This window comes from Channa argus, chromosome 4 (assembly GCF_033026475.1).
Source record: "Channa argus isolate prfri chromosome 4, Channa argus male v1.0, whole genome shotgun sequence".
Lineage (NCBI taxonomy): Eukaryota > Metazoa > Chordata > Actinopteri > Anabantiformes > Channidae > Channa > Channa argus.
In genome coordinates this window covers 10917796-10932500 of record NC_090200.1, presented here as the reverse complement: position 1 = coordinate 10932500, position 14705 = coordinate 10917796, and the positions used below count along the sequence as shown (strand labels likewise).

At 40.0% G+C, this 14705-nt stretch overlaps 2 protein-coding genes across 3 annotated transcripts in view; both read right to left on the bottom strand.

Annotated features, from left to right (window-relative positions):
* Window positions 1–6843, bottom strand: part of cnot4a (CCR4-NOT transcription complex, subunit 4a) — a 12871-nt gene extending 6028 nt beyond the window's left edge. The window contains exons 1-10 of the mRNA XM_067501883.1: window positions 6606–6843; window positions 4647–4869; window positions 4126–4323; window positions 3696–3782; window positions 3217–3318; window positions 1240–1365; window positions 1016–1140; window positions 716–922; window positions 566–617; window positions 222–477 (exon numbers count right to left, since the gene is read on the bottom strand). Of these exons, the coding sequence (XP_067357984.1) occupies window positions 222–477; window positions 566–617; window positions 716–922; window positions 1016–1140; window positions 1240–1365; window positions 3217–3318; window positions 3696–3782; window positions 4126–4323; window positions 4647–4820 (1327 nt within the window). The 5' untranslated portion in view covers window positions 4821–4869; window positions 6606–6843. The remainder of the gene's footprint in view (window positions 1–221; window positions 478–565; window positions 618–715; window positions 923–1015; window positions 1141–1239; window positions 1366–3216; window positions 3319–3695; window positions 3783–4125; window positions 4324–4646; window positions 4870–6605) is intronic.
* A 643-nt stretch (window positions 6844–7486) lies between these two features.
* On the bottom strand, window positions 7487–14684 carry zgc:136858 (uncharacterized protein LOC678543 homolog). Of its 2 annotated transcripts, none has more exons than XM_067502700.1 (19): window positions 14614–14684; window positions 13806–13902; window positions 13581–13695; window positions 13308–13482; window positions 13052–13163; window positions 12604–12710; window positions 11796–11922; window positions 11370–11490; window positions 10588–10673; window positions 10327–10463; window positions 10171–10230; window positions 10014–10077; window positions 9824–9918; window positions 9603–9731; window positions 8770–8884; window positions 8531–8668; window positions 8214–8380; window positions 8040–8122; window positions 7487–7870 (listed from the first exon to the last, which is right to left on the bottom strand). In XM_067502700.1, the coding sequence occupies exons 1-19, from the start codon at window positions 14662–14664 to the stop codon at window positions 7681–7683; spliced, it is 2169 nt and encodes a 722-aa protein (XP_067358801.1). In that variant the 5' UTR covers window positions 14665–14684; the 3' UTR covers window positions 7487–7680. The 2 variants fall into 2 exon arrangements, with proteins under 2 accessions (XP_067358801.1, XP_067358802.1); XM_067502701.1 differs by lacking the exon at window positions 14614–14684 and adding an exon at window positions 14169–14611.
* Window positions 14685–14705: the final 21 nt, after the last annotated feature.

The window sequence follows — 14705 nt, the reverse complement described above, 5'->3', positions numbered from 1 at the left end:
ACTCTGATTTCATTTTGAAGGGACAAGCCAAAAGCCATTGATCTTTGATCTTGATCTATTATCCAGGGAACTTTACAATGCCCACAACAGCAGAAAATGCAAGATTAATGAGACAATGACAAAACAGTGTTATATGTGTTATGAAAACAGAATAAATAAATAAATAAAAAACAGCTGTCGACACAATTTTAAAAATACTTTATATTTAATCTCCACTGTACCTGATGTGAAGAGGCTCTGTGGTTCAGGGGTCATGGGCCAGTCAGAGCTGCCGCGGGGGGAGCTGGGGAAGGGGGGCAGGCAAGTAGGGAGAGGGTTAGGATGTCTGAAGTTACTGTTGTCTGAAAAGAGCGACTGCGACTCAGCTGCTGCCCCCTCAAAGGGCGAACGGGCTGTAAGGTCTGACACGCTGATGGGCACCACCAGGCTGGACTTAGTTAAACCCGGGGGAGGGGAGGGGGAGTCACTGGTGGGTACCTAAAAACATATAAATATATTTAAATTTAGACTTTCCCTCTCAGACATGATTCAAAGTCATTCAGAAGGAAATGAAAAATGCGGTTACCTGTGTCTCTCCATTCACCAAACCGACCGACTCTGGAGGTTTGTCACTGGGACTAAAGAAAGCAAAGACAAATTTAGATATAAATAAAAAACAATGCTTAATAAAGCTACTTAGAATAAAAATGTTCTGCTGGACAGTGGTATGTATTACCTGTTACTGTCACAGTTAGAGGAAAAGGGGGACAGAGCACTGCGCTGCCCAGGACCCAGGTCTGTATCTAGCCCTTCAGAAGTAATAACTTCTTGGTCTAGATAATCTAGCAGCGGAGGGGACTTGCGGTCCTCTGAAAGCCCATTGGCCAGTTTGTTATGCCCTGACAACGTCGGCCAGCCATCTTTACCATTGCTACTGTTGGTTCTGTTACACAACAGGAGAGAAACCATAGCACAATATTGAAACTACAATGTGGAGGTCAAAAAGGGAAGAAAACAGAATAAAACAAATAAAGACCTCTGCGTGGAGTTCGATTTGCTTTTTGACTTCTCTGTTCCACATGTTGGAGGTTGTAGAAAGCTAGGGTTTATTTTATAGAGGTCTTGGAGGAGTTTCTGCTCATACTCTTGATGTTTCCCCGCCTAAAATCCAAAATCACCATGAGACAACTCAAGCTTTTACGACCACTGAAATCTCATAGAGGGTAGAGGGAGGACGTAGGATAATAGATAAGATTTTACCTGCATCTCCTCTTTAGTAAAGCTAGCCGCTTCATCCCCTAGTTCATGTAGATACATACAATCTGGTTTGGGACACTGCATACTTTTAAGGAAGTAACTGCAGTACTTTGTTGTGCCTAAAGAAGCCTGTAACAAAAAAAAAACAAAACAGAAATACAAGATCTTGAAAAAAGATTCAGGAAAATGTGTTCTTAAAATTGAAAAGGTAAGAAATTATTTGACACTGTAGGTCAAGTAAGGATGTTCATATCTTACAAACATAAAGAGAAAATAAAATCATCACAATTGAGAAAATCACAACCATAAATAAGATCAACACTTCTTATTGATTCCAAAGGGAAATTGTGTTCCCTTGTTACAGCAGCTCTCTGTGTGAAAAGTAAAAAGAAAAGAAAAGAAGAACCACCATACCAAGACAATAAACAAATTCAAACTACTGATGTATAAGTAAGAAAAAAAACCCCAGCGAGAGTAAAAGTAAATGAAATAAAAACAATACCAATTCTCCATTTGGGGGTGAGCTGAACAGTTTAACGGCCACTGGGAGAAAGGATCTCCTGTGGTGTTCTGTGGAGCACTTGACTGTGATCAGATTCTGGCTGAAAGAGCTCCTCTGTGCAGCCAGCACACAGTGGCGTGGGTGTGAGGGATTATCCGGGATCGAGGAGTTTGGACAACATTCGCCTCTCAGCCAAAACATGCAAAGGGTCCAGCTCCTCCCCAGAACAGAACCAACCCTCCTAAGGGGCTTGTACACAGGTAGGAAGTGGATCACATTTTGGTCAGACCTGCCCGGGTGGGGCAGGTGGGGGGTGGGCAGAAGAGCTGTAGGCCTCTTTAACATTTGCGTACATCAGGTCCAGTGTCTTCTCCACCCTGGTGTGAGAATCCACACACACTGTAAAGGTGGGGCGGGTCTTGGAGAGGGTTGCATGATTAAAGTCACCAGAGATAATAAGGAGGGCGTCGGGATGTTGGGTCTGGACTCAGTGTGTATGACGTCACATGCGCCGTGTGAAGACGCAGAAGGAGGAATATAGAAGACGATCAACATGGCGTGTGAGAACTCTCTGGGAATATAATCAAGGACAGAGGCCGATGGCGAACAGTTCAGGGTCCAGGCAACAGACTCTTTCTTTCATAGTAACATGAAAAGTATTACACCACCTGTTGGTGATGTACATGACCAAGCCCCCTCCATTCCTCTTTCCACTCTCCTCCGATCCATCTACACTGTACGGAAGCTGTCAATACTGATGCATGTGTCGGCCATACTGTCCTGCAGCCATGTCTATGTGAAACACATTAGTCTACACTCTCAAGACACTCTCTACACTTTATTTTCCTTCCTCACCAATGCAGTCAACTTGTTCTCCAAAGACCTCACGTTGCCCATAATTTAGGGCGACTGTAGCGCAGGAGGTAGAGCGGTTGTCCACCAATCCTACATTTGTTGGTTCGATCCCTGGCTCCTCCAGTCACATGTCCTTGAGCAAGACACATCAGAGATGGGAGATGCGGCTTGAATCTTCTCTCCCTCGCTCGCCTATTTTCTTTTCTGCCCCTCCACAACTTCTTGCTGTTTTTCTTCCTATTTCGTGCAGGATGTTTAAAGTCCGAACGCAATTTAAATTCACAGTGCCGGTCTGCTGCAGCCCAATCAGCTGTTACCGACGGTACACAAATGAGCTTGTGCCAGCTCCATACAGCTTGGTCACGCTGGTCACAGCTTGAAGCAGAAAATTTCCGCGATGATAAAAACAAAGATAAAAACTCCTCCAACCGCATGATCAGAGAGGGTTAGCTTTACACAACAAACTGGATACTTTACTATACTAAAATACTACACTAAATAAAATATGAAAAAGTAATAAATAAATACATTTTTAAAAAAAAAGGAGAGTAAGTGCAACAGGCTGCGGCTCGCCCTGCGCAGATCATGAGTAAAACTGATGGGTACTGTAATTAAATTCTTACCTTGAGCGTTCTGCCATCAACAACCACATTGTTCACACATTGTATTGCTCTTAAAGCATCTTCGGAGCGGATGTAAGTGACATAAGCGCTGGCACTAGGCCCCTGAAAAACCAGAAAATGAAAGTAAACATACAAGTCAAACATATTGACTGGAGTTGCGTAATTTTGTTTCTCCTTCGCTCTGGCTGCTATAAGCAGGTGTTTCCATAAATTAATTCCATGCATAAATTTCAAGCATGTAATAAAACATTAATCAGCTTAAACAGTTTCAACTCTAAGGTTTAATTATATTAAATTCTAATCATATCATTATCTGCAAATATTGAAAATAATATACCATCAATTAATATGTAATAAACATATGTTTGTATCAAATTTTAAACAAAACAATATCTCACATTTTAATTAAAAGACTGATTAAACTGTTGATTAAATTATATTATGTCAATACATAATGTTAGTTTGACCCAAGATCACACCTGTGAACCTGCGTAGGATGTGCTATTGTTGATGACCACTTTATGGATTTTACCAAACTTTCCAAAATACTCTGGTCGTTTCAGGACCTGTAGGAAAAATGCAAAAAGAGCTCCTATTAGAGCGTTTTGCGTGCACTACAAGTTCTTTCATAAAACACTATTCAACACAAGCTTTACTTTTATGGTTTCAGTGGGAGGCTACACTGACACAGTGGGAGGCTACACATTCCTTTATATGTATATTAAAATTGCTTTCTATTGAAGTGCTTTTGATCTTTACCGTGTGTGGATGTTAAATATGTGTGATATCAAATCTAGAGGCAAGTGCATTTGATTTTTCACTGCTTTATTCACGTAAAACTAAACTGTTTCCTAGCCTCTGGTGTCGCAGGTAAGTCAATACGCTTGTTAGTGGTGACTTTGTATTTACCTCAGGGTCGGCGAGTCGCTGCGAGAGCCCTACCACAAAGACAAGGTTTCTCTGGACAACTCTGACGCTGGCCAGATGCTTGCGGTTTTCTGTCACCTTCTGCTTCTTCTCGTTCTGTTTCTGCTTCTTTTCATTCTTTATCCTTTGGATCTCCTCCTGTGATAGGGGCTTGTACACAGCAGGATCCTCAGGGTATGGCTACAACAGAGATGAGAAAAAAATTAAGAATTTAGCTCCAATAAGGAAAAAAAAGATATATATATATATATATATATATATATATATTCAAAATGAAATGGTTTTGTAAAGGGTAGTGGGTAACCCACACCACAGCCAAAATGCTGAGTGTTTAAATTTTAAATAATGACTTGAAAAGAAATCAAATAGTTTATGTACTCTCCGTGTTCTCACTTGGACACTCATCACCCTCATTATCATCTCTTCTTTACTAAACACGTTCCCTCTGCTGTCATGTCACATAAATTACCTTTCAGTAGTAGTTACACTCATCATTTTCTCACCTTTCTGCAGGCAGGGCAGAGTCCGTTCTCATCTGTGCGAATGCGATGCCAACAGAAGCGGCAGATCTGGTAGCCGCAGGTGCAGGGGAAGAAGTTGACGTCATCGATCTCCAGTGGTTCCATGCACAGGGGGCACTCCATGGGGTCGTCCTTCATTTCGGGGCTGTGGGACATCCTATGGCACAGCAAGTGTGAGTACTGAAGCTGGTCACAGCGCACAGGGCTAGGAAAAGAAACAACACATGCTGAGTATAATAGGTCCTTAGTTCAAATGACAAAATAAGTGTTCAGTTTTTAATGTAACAATCAATAAACTGTAGTTTGTGGCACTCTTATGCAGTCTATCGTGCAGTACACGGACATTTTGTCTACTTCTTTTACAGTATATAAGAAATGGCTCCTAATATATTGTAGAGCTAAAACAATTTTTGGATCGTCACAAAATGAATCAGCATGTAGGGAAGTATCTAAGAATTATTTTTGTCTGTGTCTATTTTTGTCTGTGTTGTTTTTATTTTTTTCATGATAAATTAGGTTAAAATTTCAAATATTTGGGGGAAATGTGTCTATAAAGCTTTCCAGATCCCAAGTTGAGGTCTTGAACAAAAGTCAAAAACCAAATATATTCACCATATAATGATAAACAAGTAAGAAAAGTTGTGATTGGTCACATTTGATACATTACAAATTGGGCATGTTTTGCTTCAAAACAACCAACAGTCAACTAGTCACTTCAACTGTATATGCAAGTCCTTTAGTAACTCATTATTTGAATGATTTTAAACATGAGTGTCATTCCTGGCTCAACATTTAAAAATGTGAACATGTGATGATTTGGGCTCTGGGTAATTTTAATGGTCACAGACCACAGAAATGACCATGAAGTTGATTCAATGCCTCTCTAAACAACAATGAACATATAACCTTCTCTGTGGTAGGACTTATTGCAGTGCTGCATGATTAGACTACCTTAGAATTTGCTAGACTCACAAAATAATCTGGAAATGGGAGTTTGCAGCTCAGGGCAGCATCATGGATTACTGAGTTTAGAAGTTTACCTGCAACTTACACAACGTCACGACGGACGTCAAAGCGTAAAATGGCAAACGGCGCTTATTGACATATGAATAGTCTGTTTTTAGCAGTAAACGACAGCCCGGTCTCTACGTGACAACATCACTGCCAGTGGGCGAGCTAAATGACAAAGCCAGACTGATTAAAACCGTCAGTGAATAACACAATAACAAGGAATTGCCAACATTTCTCATACTTGGCAGTATTTTGCTAACAAATGACCAAGTATAGAAGTATCACAGCTTTACTGTTTTACTCGCATATATCAGCTGATTGGTAAAGTCGTGTCTGGAGGCTTAATATCTTGTAAGCTAGACTGGTAACTTTAGCTGCTATCTCTTCTGGATCCTACATTATGACAGATGTTATTTGACTAACGCTCGGCTAAGCTAACATTAGCGGCGAAATGGTAAAAGAAGCCGGTCTGACAGAGAACAAATATCCAGAAGCAACTGTCAGCTTAAACACAAAAAACACAAATGGATGAATATGAACTCGATATTAACGTAAGACGCTTTGAGAAACGTATGACATAATGCCACACTGTCTCCTACATGATATCTGACAGCTTGTTTTATGCTAAGCGCTAGCATAGGCGTAGCTAGCAGGCTACATTATCTTCAAAATGTACAGGGTTTTGGAGCCAAGCTTACGACGCGGCCTACACAAGCTAACGTTGAACTGGAAGCAAGTTGTTGGCACTATAAACAAGTGACACTGCTCTCACGACATTAAGATTACAAGTGTCCAGTTATCACATAAGCTTGAGAAAACTCCCGTGTCACTCCGTAAAATCTGAACAGACACAAATGCCCTTTATTTAATGGGGGATACTGGAAGCTGGCTAATCAAGCTAGCAACTTGGCTATCGTAAGCGTTACTTACCCTGTCCGTATTTAGCTTAGAATTCCACTCCAAGGGAGTCACACCAAATTGGGCGGGGACTGCGAGTCAATGTTGCTAAAATGTCAAAATTTATGTAACCGGCCTCCTAAGATAACCGTAGCTGTGTTATTCTGTTGTAACTAAGAGGCTACAAAGATGTTTTACGCCTTTCTTTTCTTGGTATTGAGACAATTTACGCTCAAACCACCATCTTAACTAGCATTAAAGTAGGGAGGAGGGAATGGGGGCAAGTATTCTGTGCTACTGAGTCTGCGCAGCCAGACAGGTGGATTATGGGGAATTGAGTTGTCAGTGGTCCTAAAATAGAACGAAGGAAACGTTTTCTACAAACCTCTGCATTATGACGCCATAGACAAGAGTATAAACTTGTGCGTTTATGCACTGGAACAAATTACACGTGAGGCTCTTTACTAAGAAATAAACATTTCTCATGTGTTCCTTTTCCGCAGGATTAACGTTGAGTTAAACGTCTCCACAAAGCAATTTGGACTTTTCAATCTGACCAAAGGGTTTTTTTTTTTGTCCTTTCGGTTCATCCCGTGAGTTCAGGGTCGCCACAGCGGATTATTGTCCGCATGTTGATTGATATAAATGAAAACCAGTAACCATCCCAACTATGTGTCCAGTAATACTTGTAGTGAAATAATTGAGTGATTTTAAGTAGTATACTATCTGAATATGTCCTTCTTCATCGTTGCTAAATATTTTTGTTTTATATTTTTTTGTTTAATTAAAATTGCCAATTACCTTTTAATTTATGAACAATCTTATTTACAAACAATTGCAGTCATGATGTCATACAAAAATCAAGACAATATGATACTTTAAAAATAAAAAACAAACATGATTTAATATTAAATAAACTTTATTGTAAATTGTGTCATATCTCACATTTATTTACTGTGTGACAATGTTAAACTATGGTTTCATATGAATTCAAACACATAAACAAATCTTAAGGCTGAAAAATGTGAAAATATTAAACATACAAATGCATAATAAACAGTATATTCACAATATCTCCCTCAATGTTTTTCAAAATTCAAAATACTTTTTACTCTATCCACATAAAGGTCGGTTTAGGTTGAGTCTGGATTTTGTCGGGATCTACAGACTCTAAGGTGAGTGTAGGTGCGATGGGGTGTGGTGATGCCAAGGACAACCTTGCAGCCATAAGCCCCATTCGAACACAGCTGTCTGTGTCTCTTCCCTGTAGAATCCCAGCCATCAAGGCACCTGCAAGACTGCAGACAGCAAATAGGAGTGTGTTAGAATGTTTACACGATATTTTGGATGTGTCAGAAATACTGGCAGAGACAGCAACAGACTGAAGGTCATAGGAAAGGAGAAGAAGCACATATCAAAGCGGCACAAGAAATTCTAAAAAGAAAAATCTGAGGTAAACTTAAGCACCTGTCCCCTGCTCCTGACACATTTATCAACTCTTTTCCAGTCAAAGGCAGTGCTGAGTAATGTAGAGCACAAAGCTTTCTTCTCTGCAAACAGAAGTAGAGCAAAGCTTTAGCTTATCTAGCACCATCACAGCATCTCATCATGCTCATCAATTTAAACATAGACAATGTTTACCCTGATCTGTTTCCTTGGCTGCAGGTTGACCGAGCCAGCATCGTGCTCTCCACACACCAACAGCCCATCAGCCCCCAGAGTCACCACCAAACAGTGAAGATGCTCCAGGAGGGGGCGTGAAAGAGCCATAGCAACACTTAGCACCTCCTCCAGTGAGCTCGGCAGCTCTGCCAATACAAAAGATAAAAACCACATCCTCAGCTGCTAACAAGCTATTTCCATTTTTCACAAGAAACTGAACTAATGAGAAGTGTTATTGCAAATATGTAAGAGCAGAGTAAATACTGTTTTCTGTCTTTAAGTGGACATGCATTTACCTTTAGGTGTTGAGTAACCCAGTGTTTTGTTCATAGTGCACAACTCTGCCAGGTTTGGGGATGAATAGGACAGAGACTTCCAGGCATCTGACAGGAAAGGCTTACAAGCCTTTTCTGAATCAGTTGGCTCATACCAAACTATGACAAACATCAACCAACATATCAGATCAAAATAAAATAAGCTACTATTTATGATAATTCATTATATTTTAGTAACCTTCTCCATTTGACTACTGTACCATTAATGTTGTGCTTTTTGGCATTAGAACAAATATAGTCGATTGTGGAGACAGGGATATTTCCATCAAGACACACAAGAGTGGCTGATAAAAGCTGCTTCTCAAACTGTGAGACCTAAAACACATACAAATACTTATTAGTGTAATAAGTAAAAAAATCTGTAACATATTTTTAAAACCAGAGGTACTTCACAGGTGCACACACAATATAACACCATAAAATAACAAGGAGACTTTCAGAAAATCAAACACAGAGACAACAGAACACACTGGATCCACTAATGATTATTTTAGTCATTGAGAATCTGTCCCTTTCTTTTCCAGTTATTAATTCATTTATTTGGTCTGTAAAACCTTAGAGTAGAAATCGTTCTATTTTTGTGACGCTCAAACTGACATTTGCAAATTGCTTTGTTAAAACAACAGCTTACTGCAGATATTGTTTACTTTCTTTGGCAGATAAAAAAACTAATTTAACTAAATCAACTAAGATGTGATGACCACAGATTTAAAGATTTAAATTCTAGTCAATTTTAAAAATCTCATTCTTGATGGTGGCAATCCTTCAAAAGTTTGGTTAAAATTCACACATTTATATGTTATTATGTAACATATAAGCATACACTACATGCACATGCAATGTGCCAGTCTTGTAAAATTAACTCTTCATCCCACATTTGTGTCGGGTAATGTGCTTTGCACTGTACCATCTACTGGGCTACTGGGCATGAGAGAACTAATGAGCTTAATTACAATTAATAATAAGAGCAAAACTTTAAAGAATATTTCACAAAATATAAAAAATGACAAATACCCTTGTGAGTTCAACTTACATAGTGCTCTGTGATATGCTGATGAATATCCATGTCACCCAATCCAAGACTCAGTTCTCCACCCTCAGTTATAACAGCACAGTAAGTAGCTGTACTTTGCTCTTCCAGCCTTGCCACAGCACTTGTGTTCTTACCAGAAATAGGGAACAAATCAAGCATGTAACATTTATATAAATGGGTAAAGGAATTTTAATTTAATTCACAACCAACTGTTCACACACCATGTGTTTACAGTAGTTTAAAATTGCATCACTGTGGGAATCAGCTCCAGTGGCAGAAATCAACAATGGTCTCTGGCCTAGGCGACTCAGAGAGTCTTAAGGAGAAAACACAAAAGAAGTGAGCATGAAACAAGGAGATTTAAACTGTTGATAAAAAACATTTGCATGAACATGATCAGATAAGACTCACCCGCAATATTCCGCCCCACACCACCAAATGACTGAAAGACACTTCCTGGATTAGTTTGCCCAAACTACAAGCCACAAAAAGTGTTCTCAGAAGTTATACCTTACATAAGATGGCCTAATATGACTGACGATAGATGTGTGTTGTAGATTTAACTTACATGAATTGTTTTTGCTTTCCCTTTAGCAATAAAATCCACATTTATTCCTCCAATGACAACCTTAATGTAAATGGATAGCATTGTCTGTATTGTAATAATATTTGACTAAACAATGAAAATACTGCATAGAAGTCCATCACACATGTTTATACTCACAATGTCTGTGACTGTGTCTGATATGGGTTGTCTGGGATGAGGGGTTTTGCTTCTTACGTCTCTCTCAATTCTTTGTTTAGACAGTGCACAGGCTATTTGACTTCCAACTCTGGCATTGTTACGAATGAGAGCAATGTCTAACAACATCACAAGTTAAGGACATTTTAGAAAACAAATCCTCTTTACTTTTTTGTTCCAATAATTTAATATAAGCCTATTATGTATGTGAGCACTCAATGATTCAGGTTTACTGGAGGATACTGGCCTGAAGGGACTTTCCTTTAGTCAACTCGTTGACCTTCTGAAGGATGAAGGGTGTCACATCTCTTCCTGTGATACCTTTAACACTGAGTGAATCAAAAAGGAACAGAAGGGGTTTTTTCTTAGAACAACAGACTGTTTTAATCAAGCTAATTGTCAAAAAGAAAATGAAACAATTTTTCCAACGATGTCACTGATCGGAAAGTGTCATAGCTATGACTGATCTGTGTTGCCCTGGTGACCACCTCTGTCTCTCCTCTTCACTCTGCTCTTGCTCTCTCTCTCTCCCCCATTGCTCTGCCTAATCAGTCATACCCCACCTCACCTGTTGCCTCCCCTATATATGCCCTGCTCACCTACTCCTCTTTGTCAGAATGGCTTCCTGTCTCCTGAGTGTTGTTGTCTGTTGTCTCTTGAGTGTCACCTGGATTTTCTTGGAATTATTATTTTTTTGGGCCTTTTGGACCCGTGCTTCCAGTGATATCTTCTACCTTGTTCCCCTGGTTGTTTGCAACCCAGTTGTGGATTATTACATTGAACTCTGGTCAGATTTTGTGCAAGACCGAAGATTTTTGCTACTTTAGTTTTGTTGCTACTTCGTATGTAAATTGAGTTGTTACTTTGTTCCTATAATCAGTGTTATCTGTCATCCCTCCAGTCCTCACCTCTTCTCCCTGCCACTGTCTTCCACTACCTTGCCTGTCCTGCCTTATCTTCTGGGTCCTGTTAACTCTGATACAAAGCCAGAAGTGGCTGTTGGGGCTGAAAGACACTTTCCTCACCTCACTTGTGCTACTGCAGCCTGTATAGCATCCTCTATCTGTTGGCCTGCTGCTGCATGCTCCTCAGGAATGGGCACGGCTAAAAGGACACCACTTTGAAGACCCAGTGACAGACAACTTGCTGCAAGAGACACACAAAGGTTCATATAACAGAAAACAATAGCAACAAACCAGGTGTAAACGCATACTTTGACCCAAACACTTTACTTGTTAAAATCTGAAGTGACAATGAATATGTCGAGGCTTATAAAACCTCTCAATGTTGAAGTAAAGGTAAAGCGCTTTATTTGTCATTATACATCAGATAGAGGGTTAGTCCTGAGCCTTTGTAACTGGTTGCACCTCCATAATGGGCAAACCTGACCTGGTCCCTAACACACTTGTTTTTTTGGTTTTTTTTATTAGGGATATAAAGCAGTGATATACCAATCAGAGTGGCAGCCTCCTCAGGGTTGCTGACTTGGTACGGGGAAGTGAATCCACTTTGTGGAGAGAAGAAAGCAGGGAAATTCTTTGATGATCCATAGCTGGCTACACAGACACCCTGTGTCTCCTGATGAAAGATGTGTAAAACAAATAACCAGTGGTAGTAGTTAGTCACTTATCTCAAACACTATAATAAATAGCTAGATATCTAACACATACAATGCCTGCCCTAAAAAGTCGAAGAGCCTTCCACTGGGCAATTGTTGCAGTGAGAAATGTCTGTTGGCAAGTTATTCAATCTAACTGATGCAATCAGTAGCTGACTACCTGAAAATACTAAATGACCAGGGTTTTTTCCATCGTGGGTTTTTTTTTTCCTCTCCTAATGGAACAGGCATGTTTCAAGATGACAGTGCCAGAATTCATTGGGCTAAAGTTGTGAGAGTGGTTCAGGGAGCACGAGACATCATTTTTACACATAGATTGGCCAATATATCCCCCTTGAGAATCTTTAGGACGTGCTGGAGAAAACTTTATGCCATGGTCTGACTCTCCCATGATTAAGGCAATATCATGGTGAAAAATGAATGCAACTCTGAACCGAAATAAATTTTACATAGTATTAAATTGCACAAGGTGAGGCCAAGGCAAATGGGTGATGCAATCCAACAAAATGGACCACATAAAGGTAGTCCATTTTGTTGACTTTTTTTGGTCTGGGTAGTGTATTTAACTGGCTGAAGTACAAACTCAAATATCAGTTTGCTGATATACAGAGTATTCAGAAAAATGATCTCATTATTCTTACGAGGAATTCGAGGGTGCGACCAATGTCCAGAATAGATTTTACCCCAGCTGAGACAACAGCAATAGAAGTCCTGCCCAGCTCTGTCAGATCTGCACTGATGTCCAGATCTGGAGAAATAATCATGTAGTCAATGTTTACTTATATTAAGGTTAACAACCTGTTATTCTTCTTCACGTATCAAGACTCTACACACACTTAGTATGATATTCTTATACTTGAAGCCCCTCCTCAGAGTGAACTATCCCATCACTTCCTGGTTTGACCTTTACTTCGCCTGGAGGACACTCTGTTGATGACTGCCTGTTTGACTTAAGATAGCTGTTGGTACACCTGATGGTGGGATTCTTTACTCTGAGAGGGGCCTCACAGTGTGACAAGAAGCCAAAATCAACTGGTTAGTTGGTGTTAAAGTATATGGTATATGTAAAAGGAAGAATATTGTGCTTACTCTTCTCTCCAGATCTGTGAACTCCTCCAATACCTCCTGTGACAAACACAGGGATGCCAACGTAATGTGCCGCTATCATGGTGGCTGACACTGTTGTTCCTCCAGTGAGTCCCTAAAAAAATTAACACTTACAGTGAAAAATAGTATTAAAATCACTGGCAAAAATGGCAGAATAAGGTCAACAAATTGAATGCTTCCACTATCAGACCAGCTTGTATTAGTATTTTGGACACAGACGTGTGATTTGCACTCTCACTTTGCTGACGACATATGGCAGATCACGGCGGGACACCTTCACAGAGTTCTTGCTGCCGGCGAGGCAGTCAAGCTCCTCTGATGACAGACCAACATGGACTTTACCCTCAATGATTGCCACTGTGGCTGGAGTGGCCCCTTCAGCTCGCACAATGGCCTCCACATCCTTTGTTGTGCTGGATGAATGCATTCATTGTGGTCATTGTCAATGATCGAAAGCAATATTAAGAGATAAAATCAGAATGTGTTGACACTTGGAGGTCATTCAGGGCACCTCAGGTTGTGAGGATAGGGCATGCCATGTGTGATAATAGCGCTCTCAAGGGCAACCACTGGTTTGTTTTCTGCCAGTGCCCGTGATACAGATGGATGGACTCTGAAGAGGCTGTCTATAAGAAGAGTGAATAGAGTCAGGGTTAATTCACAAAGCATCCGAATAATTATCACTATGTTTTGAGCTGTGTGTGCAATACACTTTTTAATGAGAGGATGTATTCACCCTTTTTGCACCATGTGCTCTGATATGTCCCTCTTCTCAGGATGAGGGTGGAGGCTCTTTTTAGCAGCCTCATTCTGTTCCAAGTTTGTGGGAAACCCTGAAAACATAGAGTTTTAAACTTCAATAAAATAATCAGCTGCATTTACAAGTAAATCAATTGTCTTTCACTGTTGCAGCACAAAAGTATGATTAATCTGTTAGTTGCTATGGATTCTGTTCAGTGATTCCCTCTGATACAGCACTTGTATTTAAAGAAATTCTTGGACTCTTTTCTAGGAAGTTTTTAAGAGTTTAATCTTTTCAGTCCAACAGTCTCATGTCCAATTTGAACAACAAAGCAACAAAAACAAAAAATAACATTACCTCAGCTTGTTGAAGGAACAATCTCAATGTTTTTTCAATTCACTGCAATGTCCACTTCAGCGAGTAGAAGGATTTTGTTTGCCCGTGACTTAGTTTGTCTGTCCTCCCCCTTTTGGCCAACTCTCAAAAACTCAAACCCAAATTCCAGAGCTGGCGTGTGTATTGGGTTTTTTCCCACTTCACTCCCATACGCACTAAACTTTCTTGCTGAAATGTTCTACACCATCAGTGACAAAAATAAAAGCTAAAAATGGTAATTAACTCATTTTGTGCTGCCGTCAGTTGAATATCTCACCGGTGATACTGCCAGATACACCAAAAATACACTTTACCCATCTGAAAAGTGTATCAGCGTTATAGACATGACCTAATTTCTAGAACAAACAGGTTGTGTCTTAAAATGCTAAAAAAAACAATGTTTCCACAAACACAATGTAGTGCTTACCTTTTCCACTGCAACTAAAATGCTGGAAACGTTGCCCAGAAGGTTGAACATTGACCTGTACAATGTTTACACAGCCCAAAAGCATCAACCAC

Excerpts from the sequence above, each read along its gene's own strand:
- zgc:136858 (XM_067502700.1), bottom strand. The coding sequence starts at position 14,664 with ATGTTCAACCTTCTGGGCAACGTTTCCAGCATTTTAGTTGCAGTGGAA. Across the intron at positions 11,923-12,603 it reads GTCGCACCCTCGAATTCCTC|GAGACACAGGGTGTCTGTGT; the intron begins GTAAGAATAATG and ends ATCTTTCATCAG. Across the intron at positions 11,491-11,795 it reads GGAGGCTGCCACTCTGATTG|CAAGTTGTCTGTCACTGGGT; the intron begins GTATATCACTGC and ends TGTCTCTTGCAG.